Consider the following 23,243-nt stretch of genomic DNA (forward strand, 5'->3'; position numbering starts at 1 on the left):
CGAGGCCAGCATGTAAACCACGATGTCCAGGGCCTCCGGCTCCCTCGGGGCCTTGCAGGGCCTTGCACATTGCAGGCACTTGGTAGCTATTTGCCAAGGGAGTCAACATTTGAGACACATCTCAAAAAGCTGGCGGGCTCAGGCTACGACCCTCCTTTCTGGCCACCTGGGCTGCTTTCTCCCTACAGCGAGTGTGCCTGGCTCTTGGTAAACCTGCCTGTGGGGGCTGAATAGGAAAAACAACACCAGGGAAAAATTTGGGGACACTAATGGTAGACACTCTGAGGTAGACAGGCCTGGGCTCTATAGACCCGTCTGCTCCCCAGAAGCCCAACCTTTGATCTGGGAACTACTTTAGCCCAAGGCTGCCACCCACAAACTCAGCCAGGGCTCAGCAGCAAACCCAGATCTTGTTTCTAGAATCACTGGCAGGGCAAGGGTCACTGGCCTCCGTGACTCGGGCAAGGGAGGGGAACTGCTATAGATGTTTCCTCTGTCATTGCCCTGCTCTGGGGAAAACAGGCTGAGTGGGATTTCTCCATAAGGGAGATTTACCGAATGAGGCAGGGTAGACAAAGTGAGGGGTATAGACATTGCAAGCTGCCAGAGGGTTCTGCGAATACCGGTCAGCGCCAGCCTCCCATCTCCACAGCCATGCAGACCATGTCCAGAAAGGCCACTCTGCCCAGAATGACCCTCACAGTGGAGTCTGGCCTCCCTCCTGATAGGAGCCCCCCGCAGATGGGTATGGAGCCACAGCTGAGCCAGGCTTGGGCATGGTGAGGGGTGGAGGTGCTAGGCTGTGTGGCCCCACTCAGCGCCGTCTGGACAGATGGGGCACCTCAGGAAGGACAGTGAATCACCTGGCTCATTTCAATTACACCTGAAGTCTGGCCCTGGAGACATACTCCAGGCAGGGCACCTGGTCCACAGGTGTACTGGATACCCCAGAAACAGGCAGTCATAACCAGTGGCTGACGTCTGGTTCAGCTGGTATTTGCTGAACCCCTAGGAGCTGCCTGGAGGACCCCACCTTGCTTCTTCTCTGCCTTATGGCCACGTTGGTGGATGTGACGTTTATTTGTGGAGGACAGAAGGGCGGGAAGCCATTGTGCAGGGTTGTGGCAGCGGGACCTAGATTCCCTGCCAGCCACACCGTGGGTCCTAAAGGAGTTGCCCTCCATCTTACCCACGCGGAGTCAGCTCTCGGGCTTTTAAGACGGCGATGACTCGTCCCCGCTGGGCGCCCGCATCCTTCTCCAGGCCAATGACGATAACATCTCCACCGCGCCTAAGAAACCAAAACCAAGAAGGGGAAGCGTTTTGTCCAGGGCTGTGCTCTCCCAGGGAAATGGAGCCAGCTTGCAGAAAGGCTCAGCAACAAATGTGCAGTTTCTGCAAATGGATTGAGTTACGGAGAGGGCACCGGAGCCTGGCGGAGAGGCCCTTTCCCAGTAGGAAACTTGATCCCCGTTGACCTCGGCTCTCCTTTGTGGTGCCCTAAGCTCTTGGGCGGGAAGATGAGCTTTAGTGCAGCCCTTCTTAGATTTGCTAAAGAGACCCCTCCGGATCCCAGAGTAGAGGGAACAGCTCCTGATGGATCTCAACAGCACTGAAAGCTCCCCTCCCTCTGCCCTCCAGGCAAGAGCAGCACAGCATTGCACCCCCTGCCGGGAAACCTACCTAGGGACCCAGATGACATCTTTCACGGCAAGGACCTTCATGGCCTGCAGGTGCTGGCTGAACGCCTCCCCATCCACAGGGGTCAGGTCATACTCTGACCTGTCGGAGCCCACGGTGGGCTCGCGCAGCCGGTCAGAGTCCTCGCAGTCGGTGGAGAAAGGCACACTGGAGGAGCTTGCCGGGGAGCAGGGCAGGCTTGCGGAGGACGTGGGGATCCGGTGGGATGGGGACGAGGAGTAGGAGGACATGGAGCAGTAGTCGGTCAGCGAGTCCTGGTGGGTCAGGATCTGTGTGCCCAGCTCCTCGCTGTACATGATGCTCACATCCGCGATGACGTCCCCCTCCGGCTCCTTTGGGCTGGCCACGTGGCTGTCTGAAGACTCTGGGCCCAACAGGCGCACAGGAAACATGTCTCTGAGGGGACTGGGGTCCCCGCAGAAGTACCGGGCACACAGCTGGTAGGTGGCTGAATGGTACATCACCAAGGAGTTGGCCCTGTCGTCCAGGCACCAGACCACCTCCTCCCCGCTGCACTCAGAGCTGCACACAACCGACGTGACCACTGAAGGGGCCGAGTAGGGTTCCAGCCGCCTGCTGATCTCCAGGGCCGCACAGTTGATGATCAGCAGGCCTGGCCCGTTGCTGTACCAGACCTCAGACCCGCTGTTGACCACCTCCATCGCCTTCACGGGGTAGGGGTTCTGCCGTGCATCTTCGTCTGGGATGCTGAACTTGGACCTGTTGGCTGTGTGTGAGCACAGGTAGGAACAGCTGTCGTCCGGGGCGCCCCGCACCACGGGAAACACTGCCACAAGCCCGTCAGCCAGGCCCGCCAGCACCAGGTAGGAATTCTGCCGGGAGAAGACAGGGACTGTGATGCTCTTTCATCTCATGTATTCCAGGAGAAAAACAGAGTGGGCACAAGACTCGTCTTCTGCACAAACCCCAGGTGGGCATGTGCTTTCCACCAGCACACTGGAGGAGCAAGGAGATGGAGCTTCTGGGCATGCTCCCAAAGGAGGTGCAGCTCAGACCTAGAAGACCCATACCATCCTCCCGGCTGTGAGCAGGAGAGGACCGTGCCTTTGAAGAGCATGGCTCACAGCACCAGCACCAAGTGAGAGGCATGCACCTGCTGGACCACCTGGCCCCACTTTGCTCAGGCTGGGTTTGCTGCAGGCTGGCTTCTTGCAATGCAAACAGTAGTGAGCTGCCTTCTCCTTCAGGTCACCAGAGCGTCCTTCAGAGGCAGGCATGGTTCCCTCCCTCCCGTGAACTCTATTAAGGTGACAGCAGTTGGGGGCACCATGTGGGTCTATTCGCTGCTTCCTGCCTGCTGTCCCCACTAGGTGGGCGCTCCGTGAGAGCAGGTGTGGGTCTGGCCTGGCTCAGGGAAGGGCTGAGTCTCACTCATCAGTGTGTCCTCATCCGGTGTTCTGCTCGAAGAGACAATACGTGCCTGTTGAACTAATTCTCGAAGAAATTTTGCTTCCAACTCCACCCTCTGGTGGAGGCGCTTCTTGGCTGCTGTGCCTACACCCCCAGTTTATCGTATCTACTCTGAAATGTCTATGGTCCGGCTGACATCGATGGGGTCCTTGGGGTGCCCTCCATCCCCACAATGAAATATGAGCTCTTCCGCAGCCACCAGAGGTCACCGAGCAGAGGCCAAAGTTGCTGGGACCGGGCTGCATGCTGAGCCACACCTGAGCATGTGCGTAGAGCTGGGAGCAGAGCTCAGCTCGCAGCCTAGACACCCGGGTGGGGCTGGGGTGAGGCAGGAAGGGTTAAGGAGAACAAAGCCAGAGCCAGGACAGAGTGGGGACCCAGGACTTGTGCCAGTGAGGGTGAGCGGCAACAAGCTCCCTGGTTGGGAGCTGGAGGATCTCGGGAGGGTGGGCCGGCGAGGGTAACAAGCATCCCAGCCTCCAGCTCCACAGCAAGGTCACTAAGCCCTAAGAACGTTTATCGAAATCTGTCTTCAGGATTTTAGGAAAGAAAGCAGCCAAAGCAAACAGGAGCAACGTCTCTATCTGGAGTCCCGGCTCCAGGCCCCAGCTGGGGCGGTGGTGAGCCCCACATCCCGGCAGGGTGCGCACGTGTGCGTGCAAGAGTGCAGGGATCTGCCGTCCCGGCCGTGGGGCAGCGCAGCCTCGGAGGGGCAGGCACCCTGGCAGGGCGGCTCCGCACAGAGCCGGCTTTATTCCCTCTGGTCATGCGGGCGGTGGTGCCCTGGCTCAGGGGCTCTGGCCAGCAGTGGCCTTAAATAACGCTTTGTGTCGTGTTCTAGTGCGCTCTGGTGCTGACCGGGTCCTGAGCTGCCCAGCCGCGCCCATGGGACCACAGTCATAAATGACTCTAAGGTTGATTTCACACATTTTTATATAAAGAAATGAAAGTGGAGAAGAGTGGAGAGAAGAGTGCATGTATTTCGGGACCGTCAGGAAGCAGTAATAACGCTCACATCTACCCAAGTGCACCGCCCCAAAGCTTCGGGGAGGTTGTGCCCAGAGATCTTTCTCACAATCTCTTCTTATCCCCGTTTTGCAGATGGGAAAACTGGAATTGCAGTTTGGATGAGGACAGCCAACACGTTTTAACCAAGCAACACCAATGACGACTCCTGTTTGCTGTGAGCGGGGAGCGCGTCTGCTGCACCAACAGCAGGGCCCGGAGTCCAGAGGCCAGTGAAGCCGGGGAAGGCCACTGAGGGGCTGGGCGAGGGTGGGGGCAGCTTCTCAGAGCCGGGGTCATGGCCGTTGACCTTGAGAGCTGAATAGGACGTAGCCTAGAAGAGGTATGTGTGGCAGGGTTGCTCCTGGAGGGAAGGGCCCCCTCAGAGTGCAGTGCTGAGTGGGGATGGGTGTGAAGGGCCAGCGGCCAGCCTGGGTCTGATTCCGAGGGGCGGCAGGGCTGCCTGGGGCCCGGGGCCAGGGTGAGCACCACTCAGGATTCATCTGAGAAAGGCAGGGCCTGGAAAGTTGAGGAGATAAGCCTTCGGGGCCATATTGGACAAAGAGGGACTGAGGTCTGGGACTGATGGCGAGCACTCCAGAGGAGGCAGAGACGGAGGGGAGGAGAGCTGGCTGCCCTACAGGTGTGGAGGCAGAGCCTGCCAGGGTCTGGTGACTGAGTGGCCATGGGGAGGTGCTGGCCTAGGTTCCTGGAGCCACTGCCATCAGAAGGGGAATCGCATGCGCACACGCGCAACTGCTTCTTTGCACCATTTGCACCAGAAAAGCATTTCATCTGCATCTGGGGCTGCGACATTTGCATGTGGAATGCAAGCTTTCTATTTAGCCTGTAGTTTTACCGGTCACGTAAGTTCTCAGAAACTCAAAGGGCACCAATGATGGCCCAGGTCTCCTGTGTCTCTAAGGCTGACTGTGACCTGGGCTTGGTGGTCCTCCAAGAGGGCGTGGCTTTGCTGCCCTCTCCTCCTATCCACCCCTCCTCCCGCCCGCCCACCTCAGCGAGGGAGGAGACCCACCCCTAGGGAAGGGAATGGAGCGATCATCAGACACCTCTGCATCTACCTTCCCTCTTACCTCACCTTTTTTATAACAGGCACTGCCAAGAAGCAGGTGACGATAGCCGGGGTGTCCAAAGCCCGCTGGGGAGTGTTTAAGGGACACATGCCCTTGAGGCTGTAGATGTAGATCTTCTGGTCCTGCAGAAGCAGACGAGCCAACGTGAGCCCCGGGTTGGGACGGGCCTGCCATTTCCTGCAGGAGGAGCTTGGGCTTGGGAATCCCTTAGCGCCTTAAAAAGTAACCAGCTTTCTGGCTGGTTGTTTTCATATGTCTGTTCTTTGTAGAAACTTTGAAAACTACAGAACAGTCTAAAGAAGAAAAATAAAATTGCCCAGAATCTATTACCCAGAGAAAACCACTACTGGGATTTGGGGCCCAGTCGCAGTGTCTGGTGGATATCTGTGTATGTGTCTGCATTCCCAACAAAAGAGGGACCACGCCTCCGTGCTGTTTCCTCTCTTTCCTTTTCACGTGATGACGCACAGCAGGCAGAGGCCCCGTCCTGCCTGGTCCACAAGGGAATGAAGCTGGAGCACTCTTCCCCGTCTGTCCCTCGGATGTACCACAACTTGGCTAATCTGTGGTCAGATGTTCAGTCTGCTTCTAAGTTTCATGACTTTGAATTAACACCAGGATGAGCATTCTTGCAGACAAATCTGTCTCTCTGTCTGTGTCTTGGTTATTTCCTGAGAACAAATTCTTAAACCTGAAATTACTGAAGCTTATGTGGTATGAATATTTTTTGAGATTTCTGATGCTTCTTTGAACCATACTTCCCAACTGCCATCTGGAAAGGTTGCACCAATTTATGACAACCTCCCCTCCTGCCCTCCTGTAGTTTCAGAGCATTTGTTTTTGAGCATTCCTCTCTGGATTTCTCAGAAGACAGCTCCTGTGCCTTCTGCTGACTTCCTTGATGTGAAGGCAAAGGGCCTCAGAGCTGAGTGGATTTGCTGTGTAGACCTGGCAGTGTCATAAGAAACCCAGTCTCTTTACCAACCTACTGGGGTGTTCCTCCTGCTGGGATTCTGCACTTGATACTTATCACGGCCGAATCCCAGAGACCAGCCAGGGACAAGGCAGGCTGAGTTGCCCCTGGAGAGATGCTGCTGGCACTGCTCTGGGGGGCTCATAGGTGTGAGCTGGGGTTCTCTGAAATTCAAATGTACTTGGGCGTCCTGTATTATCATTTGCTAAATCTGACCCCCTAGGGGCTGTACCCCAGTGTTGACCGCCTCCATGAGGGCCCTGCACAGTGAGTGGTTACCTCGGTGGCCGTCCACAGAGAGCTCTGGACCTTAATCTGGCAGCTCAGCTTCATTCCCGCACAGTTCATCCGCTGCACTTCCAGAAGGCCCTTCTCTGTGTTCACCACAGTGTAGTTCCTACAATCGGCGACAATTGTTCAGTCAGCTCACGGTGGCCAGGGGCCGCCTCCCTCCTGGCCCGGCCTGCCTGGCCTTGGAGGAGGACTGCACCTGTGGGTCTCATCCACCCCCTCAAGCCCAGGGTCAAATTTTGTCTTGTTCTGAGGGACTCAAGGACTGTTCATGGCATGAGGCAGAGTCGGGTTCTGCCTGCCTGGTAATGCTTGAACGTTCAGGCAGAGAAAGGCCATTCCCAATGGGAAGAAAGATTCCTTTTTCTGTGACCTTTGAGGGCTCGAAAAGTTGCCTGCAGCGTGGAGAAGGGACACCAGGAGGCTGCACCTCCACCAAAACTACTCCCTGCCCTCCCACTGGCCATATCCGCCCCACCCCAGTCTCATGGAGCCCCTCCATAGCAGAGTAGACCAAGTCAAGACTAAAGACAAGATGAGTCAATTCAGTGTAGACTGGGGGCCTCAAAATGGGCCCCCCAACACGAGTGCTCTGAGAACTAGCAAGCTGTCGTTTATGAGAATGGCCGTTCACTCCAACCTCAAGTGGGCCTCAGTGCTGTCTTGCAGTTGCCCTAGACTCCTGCCTCAATGCCCACGTCACACCTTCTCTTTTCTCCTTGAGCATCCAAAACCTCTCCCCACGTTCTCATCCTTCCTGGCACTTCACTGAGAAAAAGAAGGGAAGGGAAGAAGGGAAGGCCCACAGATTCTTATTTCGGGGCAGCCCTCCTGCTTGCCCTGGGTCCCCTGGCTCTCTCACTACTCAGCAACTCTACTCCACTAACTGTCCTCTCTCTGACCCCCACCATCATTGACCACTCTACCATCAAGCTGTGAATAGCTCCCATCTTAAACCAAAACCCTCCCTTGACCCCCACCCCTCACATCCCCCACAGACAGCACCTTTTCTTTGCTTCTCTTAACCACAAACCCACGCGTGCATGTCCGTCTGTGCAGACTCAGTGCTCTCTTTTGAGTGGACTCCATCAGGCTCTCAACTCACCGTCCACTAAACATCTCTCACTGTGGTCATCCCTGACTGCTGCCCAATTCCACGGTCACCCCCCACTCTGATACCAGCAGGGCGTGGCAAGCCTCAGGACATTACCTGGACTCTTCTTTCCCATCCCAGAACACCACCGTGTACTCCTGGCCCTGAGACGAGAAGAAGGCGGTCTGCTTCCCGCAGGGCAGCTGGTACATGAAGGTTGCGAAGGTTGGGTCCTTCATCTGGCTCACCACCGACAGGGCCAGTGGTCGCTGAGGAAGAGAGGATACCAGGGCCATGAGCAAGGGTCACTTACAACCAGATTGATGCCCATTCTGCCCACGAAACCAATGGTCTTGAGCCAGGAGGAAGGAGAGGAATCTGCTCATTCAGGATCCAATGAAAACAGGGGCTGAAACAAATTTAGACGCCAGGAACAAACGCTTCCACGCATCTGCAGACGGTCATTGTTGTCCATGACAACTCAAAGTTGGGGGTCAGGTTAGCCGAAACTCTGATATTCCAACTCCCCTGCCAGGGGACACAGAATCTTGTAAAGAATTTTCCTCAGACCTCGTTTACTCCCAGTAATTTAAACTAGCACCTTTCAATTTGATAAATCAGTTTTAACCTTGAAACCAATGGCCTTTTCCAAAAACAACTAGTTTTAAAATGGTAGCATGACCCCTGCTTCTCATGAGCAAACCTTCTCCCCGTTACTTTACAAAGAGATCCTCACATTCTCTCTGCTCTTGCATGGGGACTGAATTGCTCTAAAGGGGGTTGGTATGCTTTGTTTGCATGACGACGTAACACAAAAGTTAAGGAGGAAAAGAAAGTTCATTTTTCCTGAGTGACACACATAAAGAAAATGAACTGGATGTTTTAGGAGCAGTAAATATCTCTTTATAGAGAGGTGAGCAGGGAAGCGTTGCCCCAGTTTTCCAGACCCTTAGGGAAGGGTAGGCAGGCAGCCACACATGTGCACTCTGGAGACCTACAGCCTCCACCACAGCGGCAGAAGGTGCCAGGCCCCCAGGCTCTGTGCCCCAGGTACCTTCTCGGGCTTCGTGTCCCAGCACTCCATCATGAGTGCCTGGAGGCGATGGAACTGCACTTCCTCCGGCGGCCCCAGAATTGGGCGGATGCCCTTGGACAGCTTCTTGGCAATCTGAAGCTGGTGGTGGCCCAGCGCAGGCCGCTGTCCTGACAGCAACTCATAGAGCACCATGCCATAGGAGAACATGTCTACCTGGGCAGAGAGGCAAGCCAAGTCAGGTCCCCTGCCTGAGCCTAGCAGCTTTCTCAAGCTGACCCTGAGGTGGAGGGAGCAGGGAGACACAATTAGACTAGGAACACATGGGCCCTGCCTAAAGGGAGACAATCATCAATCATCCACCAACCCATCTGTGTTTCTTCACCAGTCCAAACATCTGACCAACCATCTGACCATCATCATTCTGCCCCTTTATCCATCCATCTTCCACTCCTCCCTTCTTTCCTTCTCTCCCTTCCTCCTTTCCATCTACCTGATCGCCCATCCTTCTGCACGTTTATCTATCCATCCTCCTGTCCACCTATCCATCCATCCATATGATTGCCTGTCCTTCTGTCCATTTACCCACTCATCCTTCCTTCCTTCCATCCATTCATCCATCCATCCATCCATCCATCCATCCATCCATCCACCCACCCACCCACACACACTGAGAACTTGCTAACTGTCAGGCACTGGTTAAGGGCTCCAAGGACACCACGGTGCTTATTCTTAAATATCAAGACAAGGCAGGATACTCAGCCTAATGAGCTTGTTACTGGAAGAGCAGGGTATGCAGATCATAAGGAGGGGAATGTCTCCTAGATCACAACACGTTGACTCCTCTAATTTCAATGTCATAAAAAGCCCAGCAAGGAGAAAGGTACAGAGGCCTCCGTAAGGGTCTAGAAATAACGTTTTAGCATGAGAATGGCTGAGATAGACAGAATTTTCAATGTGAAGCCTCCTGTTATAATGTTAGTTTTGAGGAGCCTTGTCTGTGTCACCTGCTACAAAGAAGGTCTTATTTTTGTCACTCTGCTTTGCCTTTTCTACCTTGGTTAACAGCCACAGGTGCTGAGTTAACCCAAACATGCTTAGGTCATTCCTGAAGCAATTAGTCAACGACCCATCTGCCAATCACCAAATAATGAGAAATTATAGACCAAGGGAGTTTCAATGCTGGGTGATTAATTAACCAGGGCCGGTACTGGATGCAACGCGAGCATTGTAAGATAGTTTCAAGTTGTCTGTTTGCCTGTATCTACCAAACAGCCACCGGGGAGGAAGGTAAACATTTAGCCATTATCTCAGCCAAGGCTGGCCATGTGGCTGCCTGGGGAGGCCAGGCTTGTCCTGCTAGAATTCACTCTCTTCTCCTGGCTTTGGTGATGTGGTCTCTGCCATTGGATTTGGCTGATGCCTTGTGGTCAGTACCTGCAGGCCAGGAGCTTTTACCATCCCGATTCTGTCTGCTCCTCATGAGCCCCTATGAGGCTGGTCCTCTGTTCCCATTTTGCACATCTAAGTGGCAGAGCTGGGACCCAAATCCAGACCCATTTCTGTCTTGGACTCTTTGTCCACTGTGCACAGCGTTCACTATGTCTCTGAATCGAGGTTTGAGAATTCTGAGGCTAAGGCACTGTTCCTGAAGCTAAGGAGAAGTCAACCTTGACTTTACTAGGTGGACATAGGCCCCTGTGCCCTTCTGGTTCAAGCCAGAGCCTCCTGGTTGAGCAACTCCCTGGGAGAGGGAGAGACATGGGCATGGGGGGATGCGGAGCTCAGAAGCTGTAGGTGCTAGCAGGACTGCCTGGCTGGCCTCACACAGGCCTGGGCTCCTGTGCTGTGGGGCTGGGTGGGTACCTTCTCGTCGTACACTATGCGCGGCCTGATCTCAGGGGCCTGGTAGCCGGGAGTGCCCTCCACGCCGAGGGCTCCCTCGTGAAACGACTGCCGTGAGATCCCGTAGTCGGACAGCTTGATGTTGATGTGCTCCTTCACGTCGAGGGACCAGACCAGGATGTTGTCCGACTTCAGGTCACAGAAGATGATGTTCTTCTTGTGCAGGTAGGCCAGGCCGGAGGCAATCTGATAGGCTATTTTTTGGGTGAGCATGTGTCCCAGGGGCATAAAGGTAGAATCTTTGCAAAGAAAAAAATATCAAACTATCATTAAAACAACTGTCTTCTTACCTTCTCTCTCCCCAAATACTTTATATTCTACTGACACATTCTCGTCATTCTCCATGTTGGATACCAGAAGAGACAGAGAATGACCTTCTTAAGTAAAATATTGTTTAGGATAGAAACGCTTGTTGTTACAGCTTAATTCATGGTATCTCATGCCCTGAACTGTTGGTATTTTTACGAAAAGATCAAAGATTCAAAATGCCTGGAGTTCCTCTCAGGCCGAGGTTGCTATATTGTCAAGGGGTGAGTTGCAGGTATAAGAGCTTAATTAAAAAAAAAAAAGCTCTTCCATTAGAGAAAATGATTTTAATTGTATTTCTTCTTCCTGAGTCAAAAGACAGTGACCTCTCTCTCTGTCGGCTCTTTGGAGTTTAGTTACCCATTTCTCAAGGTAAATTATTTTAAAATTTCATTAAAAAATAAGATAGGATGAAACTGACCCCAGGGTCTCAGAGTTTTAACAATGGTGGACACGTGTGGTGTGTTTCAGTTAAAGGAGAGATTTACGCGGCTGGTGGGCTTACGGGCACCAGGCTGGGGCTGCTCGGGGCCTCTCTGTGGGCCTCATTTGATGCCCTCGACTGCCCTCCCCGTGGGGCTATGATTATCCTCCTTTCACAGGTGAGTAAATTAAACAACTTCCTGGATTATGGCGGAAAACCAGGACTAGGAACATGGTTCCACCTGACTCTATACCGTGAGCCCCTCCAGCCTCACCAACACCACCACACAGGGTTGAGACATGGTGAAGGGCCTTTCTTCACCCACACCGAGTGGGCCACATGAGCCGTGGGGCAGGTGTGTCCTGCTCCAGACAGCCGGGCCAGGCAGGAGATCCCCCAGGTCCACCCATGGCTTCCCTGGGACCTGTGCTACGGACCTTGGGCTCTTGGGCCTCCCAGGGGCTGGATCGGGCCGGGCTGGGCCCCACGCCAGCCCCTGTGGAATGTTCTTGGCATGGCCAGTACCTTTGGCATTCTCGGACAGCACAGTGTTGAGGCTGCCCAGCGGGGCGAGCTCCAGGGCAAAGCAGAGCGGGTGGATGCTGATGCCAATGAGCGACACGATGCAGGGGTGCTGTAGGGCGTGCAGCATGCTGGCCTCCTGCCGGAACTCCGAGAAGTTCTTCATGGCGTCCGTGGCCCGCAGGTGCCTCAGCATGGTGTCTGCAGAGGAGAGCACAGCTGTCAGTGCTGCCAAGGGAGGGCAAGGGATGTGGAGTGTGCACGGGCTGTCCCCTGAGCCCTGCACAGCCCACCCAGGGAGCCTGTCTAGGGCCACTTGGGGTGGCGTCCCTGTCACACTCAGAGCTGCCTCATAGGGACTCAAGGGGCTAGATGGGGCAGGATTTACATTTTAAGGCACTCAACATATCAGGGGTTCCAATATTATCACCCTGAATTTGGCCCCAAATGGTGGCACTCCTAAGGCATTCTGGGCTGACTCCTCCACCTCAGGTGCAAACTTGTCCTGTCACACTCGGCAGTTCCTGCCCCCTCCTTGCAGGACTGTGCATGTCCCTGCCCTCGTCATCCAGACGTCACTCTCATAGCCCTTGTCCCATCCCACTGTTGGCCACGTGAGGATCACAGTTGTATCTTATTCCAAGTCTGCAGCCCTGCGTGTTGCCCAGAGCCTGGCTCAGGCAACACGTCTGGAATATAACCAGGCCCCCAACGCCCACCTGCAGGGATGCTGAGGGCTTGGTCGCTGCTGCTCACCTTACTCCCTGCCCAGGAGCCAGGCACACCGAAGGCAGAAAGGACCACCACCCTCTTGTCAGTCAGAGAGAAAACCAGGGGGCAGCCACGGGCCTGTGATACCTCATCTCAGGCCAGAGGAGAAAGGTCTACGGGCAGAGGTAGGCCATTTCCAGTCTGCACTGTCACCTTCTCCCAGTGCCCTTAAAATGCATCTCCCATGCGAGATGTCTGCCCAGTCTCCCTGAGGGGCCTCTCCTGACAAACGGAGGTGCAGGATGCCACCCACCAGGCTGTGGCCAGCTCTGAGGTCATCGAGCAGGGTCCACCAGACTCTGTTTGTCCTCTTGTGTCCTGATCTGTCCCTCCTCTATGTTCAGATTTTAAAATTGAGGATCATTGGACATGGAGGTTGAAAGAGCACAAAAAAAACCTTGGCAATTAAAATGCATTGATGGTGCCAGATCTGTGTATGCTGGCCAAATTTGTTTTTTAAGTGTAAAGGTTTTGTTTTTCATATTAGGTCTTTAACCCATTAAGAATTTATTTTTATTTTTTATTTTTTTGGTGAGGAAGACTGTCCCTGAGCTAACATCTGTGCCAATCTTCCTCTATTTTTTGTATATGGGACGCCACCACAGCACGGCTTGACAAGTGGTGTGTGGGTCTGTGCTGGGGATCCAAACCTGCGAACCCTGGGCTGCTGAAGCAGAGCGCATGAACTTAACCACTACACCACTGGGCGGGCCCCAAGAATTTATTTTTGACTATGGTGTGAAGTCTGACCCAAGTCTCCAACTCAAATTAGCGAACAGTCAGCCTTTCCCCTCTGACTCACAATGTTACCTCTGTTACATGCCAGTTTCCCACACACATGCGGGCTGAATCTGCTCCCTTGACAGGCCTATCCTTGGCCCCGGAGAAAACGGCCTAATGCCTGTAGACTTATAAGTCATGATGTTGGCTGGGCAAGCCTCTTTCCTTTGTCTTCCATTGTAGAATTTTCTCGGCTGTTCTTGGGCTGTCATTTCATATACATTTTCAAATTAGTCAAATTTCTCTCTCTCTCTCTCACACACACACTCTCTGCTGGGATTTAGATGAGAACTAAATTGAATGATACATGTTAATTATTCCTCAATACCTTATGGTTTAATTGATGCCATGGAGAATATTTTCTAACAGGTCAGTGCTGCGTATGGGATCACTGCCGAATTCTGATCTGAGCTCATGTCTAGCAACTTTATGAAACTCTCATTGGCTCTGATGTTTTTCAGTAGAATTTCTTAGATTTTCTGTGAAGAAAGTCACATTCTCTTCACGTAGTTACGATTTTGTCTCTTCCTTTCAGATCTGTTTTCTTTATATTGTTCTACGATTCTAACTTTTCTACCAAGAGTGTAAATTACCTTTATGATCATAAAGATGACTATGCTAAGCCAGGGGCAGTGGGAAATGTGATATTCAGCTGGCTGGAAGTGAGGAGGCCTCCCAGCACCCGCATTTGTGGAACATTAAAGACTGACAGGTGCATCTAGGTGGAATTGCACATGATGTGTGGCCCTGAGTGTGCCAAGGCAAGAAAGTGTTCCCTCCCCTGTGGGGGTGGGGGGTGGGGGATGGGGAGAAGCCACCCCACACTGGCTTCCCAGTCCAATCAACTGGAGAGCCCACCTTCCTTTCTTTAGTGGAGTTGGCTAAGAGGGTCCTACAGGGTGAGGGGTCCCACTGAGGTCTGACTGTGTGCCCCCCAGATGCCAGGCCTGTGCTGGACACAGAGCAGATGGAAGCTGTAAGGATGGGCCCTGCTCTTGGGGGCTCACGTCTAGACAAGACAGTAATCTTCAAAATTTCCAGGCCTGGCTCAGCCTGCCCTTGGGCCTGCCCCACATCCCACCAGGCAGAAAGCAGGGCTGCCCCTGGGCCCACGCTGGCCTCCCCCACCCTCCTCCTGCCTGTGTGGCCTCAGGCCGCCTTAAGGGGTGGGAAGTTTGGACCGAGGGAGCACCTTTCTGAAAAGAAACCACGCAGGGCCCTGTTTACCTGCTGGGACGTTAGCGAAGTTCTTGAATTTCTTGATCTGGAAGCGCTTCACAGCCACAGGCTGGCCTTGGTACCGGGCCCGGTAGATGACGGTGCCGCTCCCTCCTTGGCCCAGGACGCTGCTCTGGTCCTCACTGTGTTCCAGCTTGCTGTTCTCCAGGAAGAGCCTGCCAGAAACACATCACGGGGTCAGAACAGACCTCCCCAGAGAGGCCCGCTGAGGTGGGGGGCGGGTTCCAGGCTGGGCGGAGGCGAGGACACGCTGGGTCATTGTTCCCACACTGCAGAGAGTCATAGTGCAAAGCCATCTGTGGGGACAGACGGATCTGGGGTAAACCCTGGCCGGAGCAGTTTACACAGCTTTGCCAAGCCTTGTGTCCTCCTCTGTCAAGTGGGCTCATAATGGGTTCACAGGTGTGGATGGTGGCTGGCACAGGGCGAAGCTTCTGAAGGGCAGAAAAAGAGATTCTTCTGGAAGTTTTCCTCCAAAGACTCTGTGCTTTGAAAGCTAGTATCCACCAGACAAATTGCATTTACTTACTGCTAGGTTAGTCACGTCCCCATTTATTTTTATTAAGCAAAGAATTATATAAATGGCCATGTAGAGCTTCTGATCAGCACAACCAGTGTCCCCACAACTGATGGCTAGGATTTCACCCAAGGGCAGGGAGTTTAGACCTTCTCACTGGTCTGTGTGTTCTAATCCTAGGTAAAAGGGAGATTCCTGTTGGGCTTTTGGAAAAACTGCAAGTCACACCTGGAAGGGAGAGAGAGAAGGAGTGAGGGAGGGAGGGAGGGAGGACAAAGCAGCCTCAATGCCCTCCCACTTCAGGGCCACTCTCTGCTCTGCTGAGGTCCACCTGGGTTCCTCATCAGCTACCTTTGCCAGGTATCTCCACTGGAGCCCTCGGGGCCCCACAGGCTGACCCCCTACTCCCTCCTCCCTGGGGATGCAGTTGTTTCCCAGGCCTTTCAGGAACAGATTTTGCAGTTGCTCAGACTTTGCATAGCTCAACCGCATCACACTCCAGGCAGATGCAACCGCACCCATTGCAGCCCTCAGTGATGCAGTGGAAGATGAGCTGGGCTGTTCTCCAAGTGCCCACCCAAAACCACCTGCTCAGGAAGTGTGTGTGGGCACTTGGGACCCTCCTAGGATGGGCATGGGGAGCAATGGGAAGGCTGGGGATCCCTCGGGGCTTTCTGTTAGGACCCCTGTAAACTCGGGGCTATGGGACAGGGCTCCAAGGATGCCAGGTCCCCTTGCCTCCACTTGCCCAAACTCCCAGTGGGAGGAGTGTGATGCTTTGGGGCCGTGGTTGACCACAGCCGAAGTTTCCAGAAAGCCTCTGCTGGATTGCAAATTCTGTTCAGATTGTTGGGCTTTTCAACTCCTGGCCAAGTACCTTAGTTTAAGAACCACGCTACAGCCTGTAATTAGATCCAAATCAGCAGGGATATCAATCTGGCTATCCAAAGTCCATACAGTAGATTCCTCAGCCCAGATTTAGTTGGGGCATAAAACATAAGGTTTATCAAATAAATGAAAATCTAAAATTTGGGGCTGCCTAATTGGGCACCCCCCAAAGAAATCTGATTCAGACAAATACAAAACTCTGCATGTGGTCTCGGAGAAGTGATAACCCTCATGTTAAAGATCTAGAAATAAAAGGAAGTCATTTTGCATAAGAGCAGTGTTTAATTGTCATTTCCACTGACGAGGTAACTGGGAGTATTGAAGAGTACTAAGGGGGGAGATGATCCAGTGCAGGAAGCAATTTCTTAATTTAATAGACTCATCCAGTAGCATGCTTTGGAACCCCAATTCTGCAATTTCTCAGAGTACTCGACATCTATTTTCTTGGGATGGAGGGGCAATTTGGAAAAATGAGAATATAAATATTCTTACCCCCAAAAAGTTTAATTTTCTTTAAAAAATCAGATATAGCAATTCTTTGAATAATAAAACAACAAGACTTCACAACTCCAAAAAAGTTGGTAACTACCAATGTCAAATTGTCTCCATGGAGACCAAATCATAGCTTCTGGTTTCCATGACTACAGAAGATTCCATCTTTTACTAAGCACTTGGATGTTGTGACCATTTCCTGTTGGATGGGACCACAAAACGTTTTCTTTTTCTCCAGCATTCTTTCCCCAGTTATTATCTTAGATTAGTATAGGTAGATTCAACTCTACGAACGGATTTAGGGGATCCGAATGCTCAGCCTCAGGGCAGCAGTTCAGAGCTAGTGTTTGTCAAGAAAGGAAAATGAGGCTGTAGGTCTGGGAGCGCCTCTTCTTGAACACTTTCTATTCCTTGAGCAAGTAGGAAAGTAGGAATCGAATGGGAGGTCCAGCTTAGTGGAAAGGAGCTCCAGCTAATGTGAGGGAGAAACAGTGTGGGGTCCTGGAATGGCTTCACCTTCCAAGTGCTCTGCCCAGCTGGGCCTGTTGTGGCCTCAAAACCAAAAGCTGAAGCCTGGGTCCCTTCAGGCAGCCTAGGACAGGAACCTAAAGTCACCGTGATTGGGTGAGAAGCAGAGGCTACAGAAGCTCCCCCACCCGAGGGTGGGCCGCCGTGCAGTGTGGCGCTGTGGCATACCTGGCTGGGAAGTCGGTCATGAACAGCTCAGGGACCAGCTCTTGGAGAGGCACAGGGAGGTCGGGGTGTCTGGGGCAGGAGATAAAGTCCCGCTCAATGGCCGTCAGCACACAGTCTTCCATGTCGAAGTACTGAACGCCATCCGACTTCTCACTCGGGTCAGCGTGCTGGGCCCAGGAGGTCTCGCAGACAGGGCAGGGCACGTACTGCTCCATGAGTGGGGTCCCATCGCTCTCCGTGGCTGTCAGGGCTAAGTGGGGACACAGCAGGAGACAGCTCACACAAAGGCGGCCGCAGGTGGGTCCCTGAGCGGCATTCCGCAACCCCAGGCCAGGTGGGCCTTTCCCAGGAGGGGTCTGTCTGCCCTCACCTGGACCCCGAGAGTGGCTGGAGTGTGACTGCCACACTCAGGTTCGTTTTAGGAGAGCGCGAGCCGGGATCCTGAAAGGCATGCAGGGAGGGGTCAGGGATGCACAGGACAGTTGCCAGGTGGTCTAGCCCCTGAGCAGGCTGGCTGAAGAGGGGCCGCGGGGTTGGGGATCCCTCCTGCACAGCTGGGCTCCGACAGGATGCTGCGGGCTGGGTCTGAGCTATGCCATGCTCCAACGACCAAACCACAACCAGTAAGGAGCCCTTCTTAAAATTAGAAACATAAGGCTTGCAATTACTATGATCCTTTCTAGAAGAGCAGTGCAGGGGGAGAAATAAGTACAAATTATAACAGACAAAACCTAGTCATTTTACATGGGTTCCCCTGAGCAGGGGACACACAGCTTCTCTGCATGCCTCTGAAAGGAGGTGAAAAGAAACACCCTCCCAGGTGCCCTGGGAGGCACCCTCAGGCGAGCTGACGGCCTGTTTTGTGCAGGCTAGGAGGTGGACTCCTAGAACCTTCTGAGCACATCTGCTGTCCACAGGCCTGTGAGTAACATACCCTGACAGCTGTCTCCAGGCAGCCCTGTCTCAGGCCCTCAGCCCAGTCCTTCCTGTCTCAGGTGATTGTCTAATGGGCCCCCAGTCAAATCCCCAACAGTGTTTGCTGTGGGGGACCAATGGTTGGCAGGGAGCCACAAAGGGCCCAGAGCGTTCATATGGGCCTGGAAGCCCCCCTTGGTTGGCCAAGCACCCCCAACTGCCACAACTCACACACTGAACTGCCTTCTCTTAGGACCCTAAGCTTTTTTCCTTGTAGGTCACCCTTCCCATCAACACCCGAAGGACCCCAGGCCCTGGTGTCCATGCATCTGGAGCATGCCCTGCCACCGCTCCTTAAGCATTTCCTTTGATGCTTTCCTGGGACGCAGGGATGGCATGCTAGTGAGGGAGCCAGCTCAGGGAGGCTAGAGGACCCGCCTAGCAGGTCATCGGCGGTGCTGGGACTCCAAACCTGCTCTCTGCTCTCGGCCACCAGCCCTCAGAGGTTGAGGGCGCACCGGGTAGAGGCTGCCCCGTTTGGCCCCAGAAGGCCTCCCCCACTGCAGGACACCCTGTGGGTTTATCTCCACTCCAATAGCAAAACAAACAGAGGACCTCAACAGCTTCACTTCAAAAAGTATTTTCTTTGGGTGGACTGTCAATGAAGAAACTGATCAAAGGGTCTGAAAAGGGCCACGTGGGTGGTTAATCACCTCTGGGATTTGGGGTAGGGGGCAGGCAGGGAAGGAGTATGGGGGCCTTGGCAAGTGTGGTTCCCTTCTCTCCCCACCCCTGCACAAGGGATACATCTGCATCTGTGGGGTACTCCGAGATTTCAGCAGCTGTGTCCTCACTGTGTAAACAAGACCCGTGTGAGGCTCATGCTGAGGGTCTTCTTGGACCATGCGTGGTACCCAAGGTTGTCTTTCTTCCCACACACTGTGGGCAGCCAGGAGGCCGAGGCTCGTACAGGCCCTGCAGGGTCTGGGCCCACATCTGTCTTTCCTCTAACGCCCCCACCATGCCCACAGCCGGACTCCCCCAGGGGTCAGGACTCTGCCAAAGGGCCGTTAGGATCCCTCTAGTTTCCTTGGGCTCAATCTCAGTGGGATTTCCATTCCCCAAATAAGTAACCACACCCTAATTTATAAAGACATTAACAGGAGCAAAGACTTGGTTCAAGAACATTCTCTTACCGGGAAACCACTGATCAATCAAGGAATTGACATGGTCTGTGATAAAAGCCATTGCAGAGAAGTCCCTCATTTCTGATTGGCAAATGATTTTTATTCCTCCGCTTTTTTTCTTTTTCCAGTTCACATCCGAGGATTCCACACTGCAACCCAGAAACAAAATGGAGTCCATTGTGATCTGGCTGTGGAAGGCCCTGGGATGAGCTCCTTGCCTCCAGGGTGTGGACCTGACCCCCAGGGGACCCCTGGGGGGTCTGTCCCGGCAGGACTGTCAAGGGTCTCCCGCATTTGTGTACTTGTGTGCATGGCCCTGACTCGTCCCCCGGCTGCCCCCCCAACATGGTGCAGTGGACACAGCAAGGACTTCGCAGTAAGGGATGCTCAGGCTGGGATCTGGCCCTTAAGTGAGGCCCTGGGGAAGCTCTTTCCCTCCTGAACCACAGTGTTCTCATTTGCCAAGTGGCAATGGGGAGATCTAACTGGGAACATCTATATGAAAGCACCAAGAGTGGCCCAAATCAGGCCCTCACAAAAAGTTACTTTCCCCTTTGTCCCTCTTTTCTCACAGAGCTGAAGAATATTCTGAGAAACTTACTGTAATATGAAATAACCTTGTGTGTTTATTAAGACTCACTAAAAATCATTTGTTAAACCTGTGGAGCTGACTTTATGTCTCTCTCAAAAAAATAAAGAAAATAGGAGAAGGAGCTAAGTTAGGTGTCTTGTAACATTGCACGTGGGATCTGGGCTGGGGAAACCAGTGGTGTCAGCTGGGGCATCATCTCTTAGGACAAGGGGGTGGGGCTGGATGGCTGCAAGGCCCCTGTAGGTCCCACCTAATGACCACAGGGGTGCCGGAGCCTCACCTCTGAGCTCAGTGGCCTACCACCTCCCTCAAGTCCTGGGCTGTGGTCACCACACCCTCCCTCGCCTTTCCAGTCGTGCAAGGGGAGAGAAGCAGGGGCGAGGAGATGAGGAACCTCTGGGACATGTGCAAGGGGGGGGGGGTCTCCCATTTGCAGCGAGCTGCTCTCGGGAGCAGAACTCTGGCACCAAGTGGACAGTCTCCCGGTGGAGGCTGCCACGGGGGCTGTTTCCACAGCACAACGGTGACCCAGTCAGGCGGGCTCCCGCATGTTCCTACCTGAGGTAGCCCCCGTCAAAAGTGACCAGGAGCCCTTCCTGCCAATAGATGGTCTGATTTCTTTTCACTCTGAATGTGCTGCAGCGATTTCTCTGGTTTCCTGTAAAACTGTAAATGGTGACTCTCCTGTGCCTGCTTTTAGTATTCTTCTTGTTTTCAAAAAGCTAAAAGACAGAAAAGACCCTGCTTGAGTATTCCAGGCTCCTCAGTGGCCCTGGGCAGAGCTCTGAAGAGGCCACATCGTGATAAATGAGCACCGTTTTCCCAGCCTCCCCACCCCGCTCATCCTGCTGCCAAATTAAACGCTACATTATCTGAAGGGGTCTCCAGGAGGCTCTGGGAACACGTTTTTCCCAAACGACTGAAAATAGGCTTTTCTTCTTCAAATCTTCTCCTTCCCCGATTTTACAAACAAAAATTTAGGTTAGAAAATGTGGAAAATACCGAAAAATGTAAGAGAGAAAACAAAACACCAACTTAACACCAAGCAGAGAGACCATGAAAAGTTTGGTCTATTTTATTTTAGGATTTTTTCTATCTACATATATATTTATAAAAGAGCTGAGGCCATATTTTGTAAATTTGTATTTCTAATTTTGTATACTTTTATAAATCACTTTTCTTATGCCATTAAAAACTCATATAAAGTTCATTTTTCTAAAGCTCAATATTTTATTAAGTATAGTAACTTTCTGAATCATTCCCTTCTTTGGACGTTTAGGTTGGTTCCAATCTTTTGCTCCCTCAAATAAGCCAGATGAACATGAAAAGCACAAAGCTTTCTCTGATTTCAAATGACTTCCTTAGTTTAGATTTTTAGCAGTAGGATTATTGGGTCAAAGGGTCTGAACATTTTCAGGCTCTGGATACGTACTGAGGAATCGCTTTAGAAATGATTAGACTGTATATATGCTGACCACAGTGTGTGACCGGTTTGTGATTCTGGGGCTGGCTATTACGGCTTAACTCTGTGCTCATTTGATAGGTGAACAGTGGCATCTCATTGATGCTTGAATTTGCATGCCTTTGATTACTCCTGAGACTGAACGCCTTTTCCTCATCTGAATTTCAATAGGACTTCTTTCCCAATTTTGAGGTAGGGATGCTGCCCAGAAGGGCGCCTGCCTCCACACAGCTGGCCCCCCCCCCGCCCCCACCTCCAAGCCCACTTGGGAGCTCAGGCCTCACACGATGCTGGTGCTCAGTGACCTCCCACTTAGAACGTGGCGGGAGGAAGAGTTCAGAGGGAGGGCAGAGTGACCGAGTGGGAACCGGAGGACAGTCAGCTCCTGCACCCACTCCTTCCATCAGCACACCCTCCTGGCATTACAAACAAGTCTCCCTCCCGGCTAATATGGGTTGAGGCAGTTACGATTTTCAACCTTTGCATTAATTTTTTTAACATTTCAGTAAAACAGGAAGATCAAAGAATATCTTTATTTAGCCAAGAAGCTGTAATTCCATCAGGGCCTTTTAATTAGAATGTGGCAAAAGTAAACTCATACTGAGTTTAATGTCAATTATTCAACAGACCAGGTTTATGCCAGGGTTTCTCATACCATAGATGGGGTCAGAATGCCCTGGAAGGCTTGTGAAAAACGGAGTGCTGGGCTCTATCCTGGAGTTTCTGATGCAGCAGGTCTGGGGTGGGCTGAGAATTTGCATTTCTAACCAGTTCCCAGGTGAGGCTGATTCTGCTGGTACAGGAACCCCACTTTGAGAACCACCACTCCAGACAAGTAGGGCTTCCATATTATTGTCTTGCCTGAAATTAACGTTGACGGACAGCTGGGACGACTTTCAACAACCCCAGGCGAACTCACAGAAAATAACTCCTTGGGTTAGGTCTTCATTGCTTGCAGACCAAATTAAAGTGCTATGCTGGGTGTTCTCAAGGTTGAATGGACAGTGGAATCACCTGGGAGCTTTAAAAAAAACTGATACCTGGGTGTTATACCCCAAAATTCTGATTTCAGTGGTCTGGGGTCTGGTCCATGTCTATTAGAAGCTCCCCGTATGAGTCTAGTGCACAGCCTGAGTGGCAAAACCATGGTTCTAAAGCTGTGGTTCTCCAAGTGTGGTCCCTGGACCAGCAGCATCACCTGGGGGCAGTGGTTAGATATGCAGATTCTTGGGTCCTAGTCCACACCCACTCAATCAGAACCTCTGAGTGGGGCCCAGCCACCTATGTTCTAACAAGCCCTCCCAAGCGTTTTGATGTGGGTTAGCTTAGAACTAATGCTCTGAAAGGGAGTATTCTATATAAGCCAGCTGGGCACTAATTTGGTATTCACAGAATGGTTCAAATGGGTCCGCGGGCGTAGAGAAGAGAAGGCAGCCAGTCTGCGCTTGCCTCCTGGTCCTGTCAGCAGCTTGGCTGCAGGAGAGGGGCCTTCAGTCAGGCCCCTCCAGGAAAGGGTATGTCCCTTCCCCAAGGGCACAGCTGCAGCTACCTCGCATGCATCCCCCCTGTGCAGAAACTGCAGCTACCTGGAGGTCCATCTCTGCCAAGCTGATCAGCATCCGTGCTATAAACCTTTGCCAGAAGCCGACAGGAACGAAGCTCATCTTAAATACCCTCTGAATGGTGTTGGCGGTGGGGTGCCGCATGCCATGGGTGTCCAGGCCAGGTTTGGATGGAAGGAGATGTGGCAGGAGATAGCTGAAACACATCAAAGGGGACCGGTGAACCGTGTGGCCTGAGCTTTGCGGCAGGGCCCTGACCCCCGCAGCCAGCCTGGCCCGGGGCAGGCTCTGCTGAGACAGCCCAGGCTGCCTGGGCACCTTCCTCCCGGGGCCTTCGGAATTGTATTTTTAGAAAGAGAGGGTA

At 52.8% G+C, this 23,243-nt stretch overlaps 1 protein-coding gene across 2 annotated transcripts in view; it reads right to left on the reverse strand.

The window, feature by feature from the left end:
- The window catches only part of LRRK1 (leucine rich repeat kinase 1), a 128,653-nt gene that overhangs the window by 2,063 nt on the left and 103,347 nt on the right, over positions 1-23,243 (reverse strand). For both annotated transcript variants that reach the window (XM_058542310.1, XM_058542311.1), the window contains exons 21-33: positions 22,904-23,075; positions 20,414-20,577; positions 19,273-19,412; positions 17,162-17,411; positions 14,557-14,723; positions 11,782-11,979; positions 10,488-10,765; positions 8,643-8,837; positions 7,706-7,857; positions 6,484-6,601; positions 5,237-5,353; positions 1,684-2,534; positions 1,190-1,291 (exon numbers count right to left, since the gene is read on the reverse strand). In XM_058542310.1, coding sequence (XP_058398293.1) covers positions 1,190-1,291; positions 1,684-2,534; positions 5,237-5,353; positions 6,484-6,601; positions 7,706-7,857; positions 8,643-8,837; positions 10,488-10,765; positions 11,782-11,979; positions 14,557-14,723; positions 17,162-17,411; positions 19,273-19,412; positions 20,414-20,577; positions 22,904-23,075 — 2,904 coding nt within the window. The remainder of the gene's footprint in view (positions 1-1,189; positions 1,292-1,683; positions 2,535-5,236; positions 5,354-6,483; positions 6,602-7,705; positions 7,858-8,642; positions 8,838-10,487; positions 10,766-11,781; positions 11,980-14,556; positions 14,724-17,161; positions 17,412-19,272; positions 19,413-20,413; positions 20,578-22,903; positions 23,076-23,243) is intronic.

The sequence above is a fragment of the Diceros bicornis genome, chromosome 5, assembly GCF_020826845.1.
Source record: "Diceros bicornis minor isolate mBicDic1 chromosome 5, mDicBic1.mat.cur, whole genome shotgun sequence".
NCBI lineage: Eukaryota > Metazoa > Chordata > Mammalia > Perissodactyla > Rhinocerotidae > Diceros > Diceros bicornis.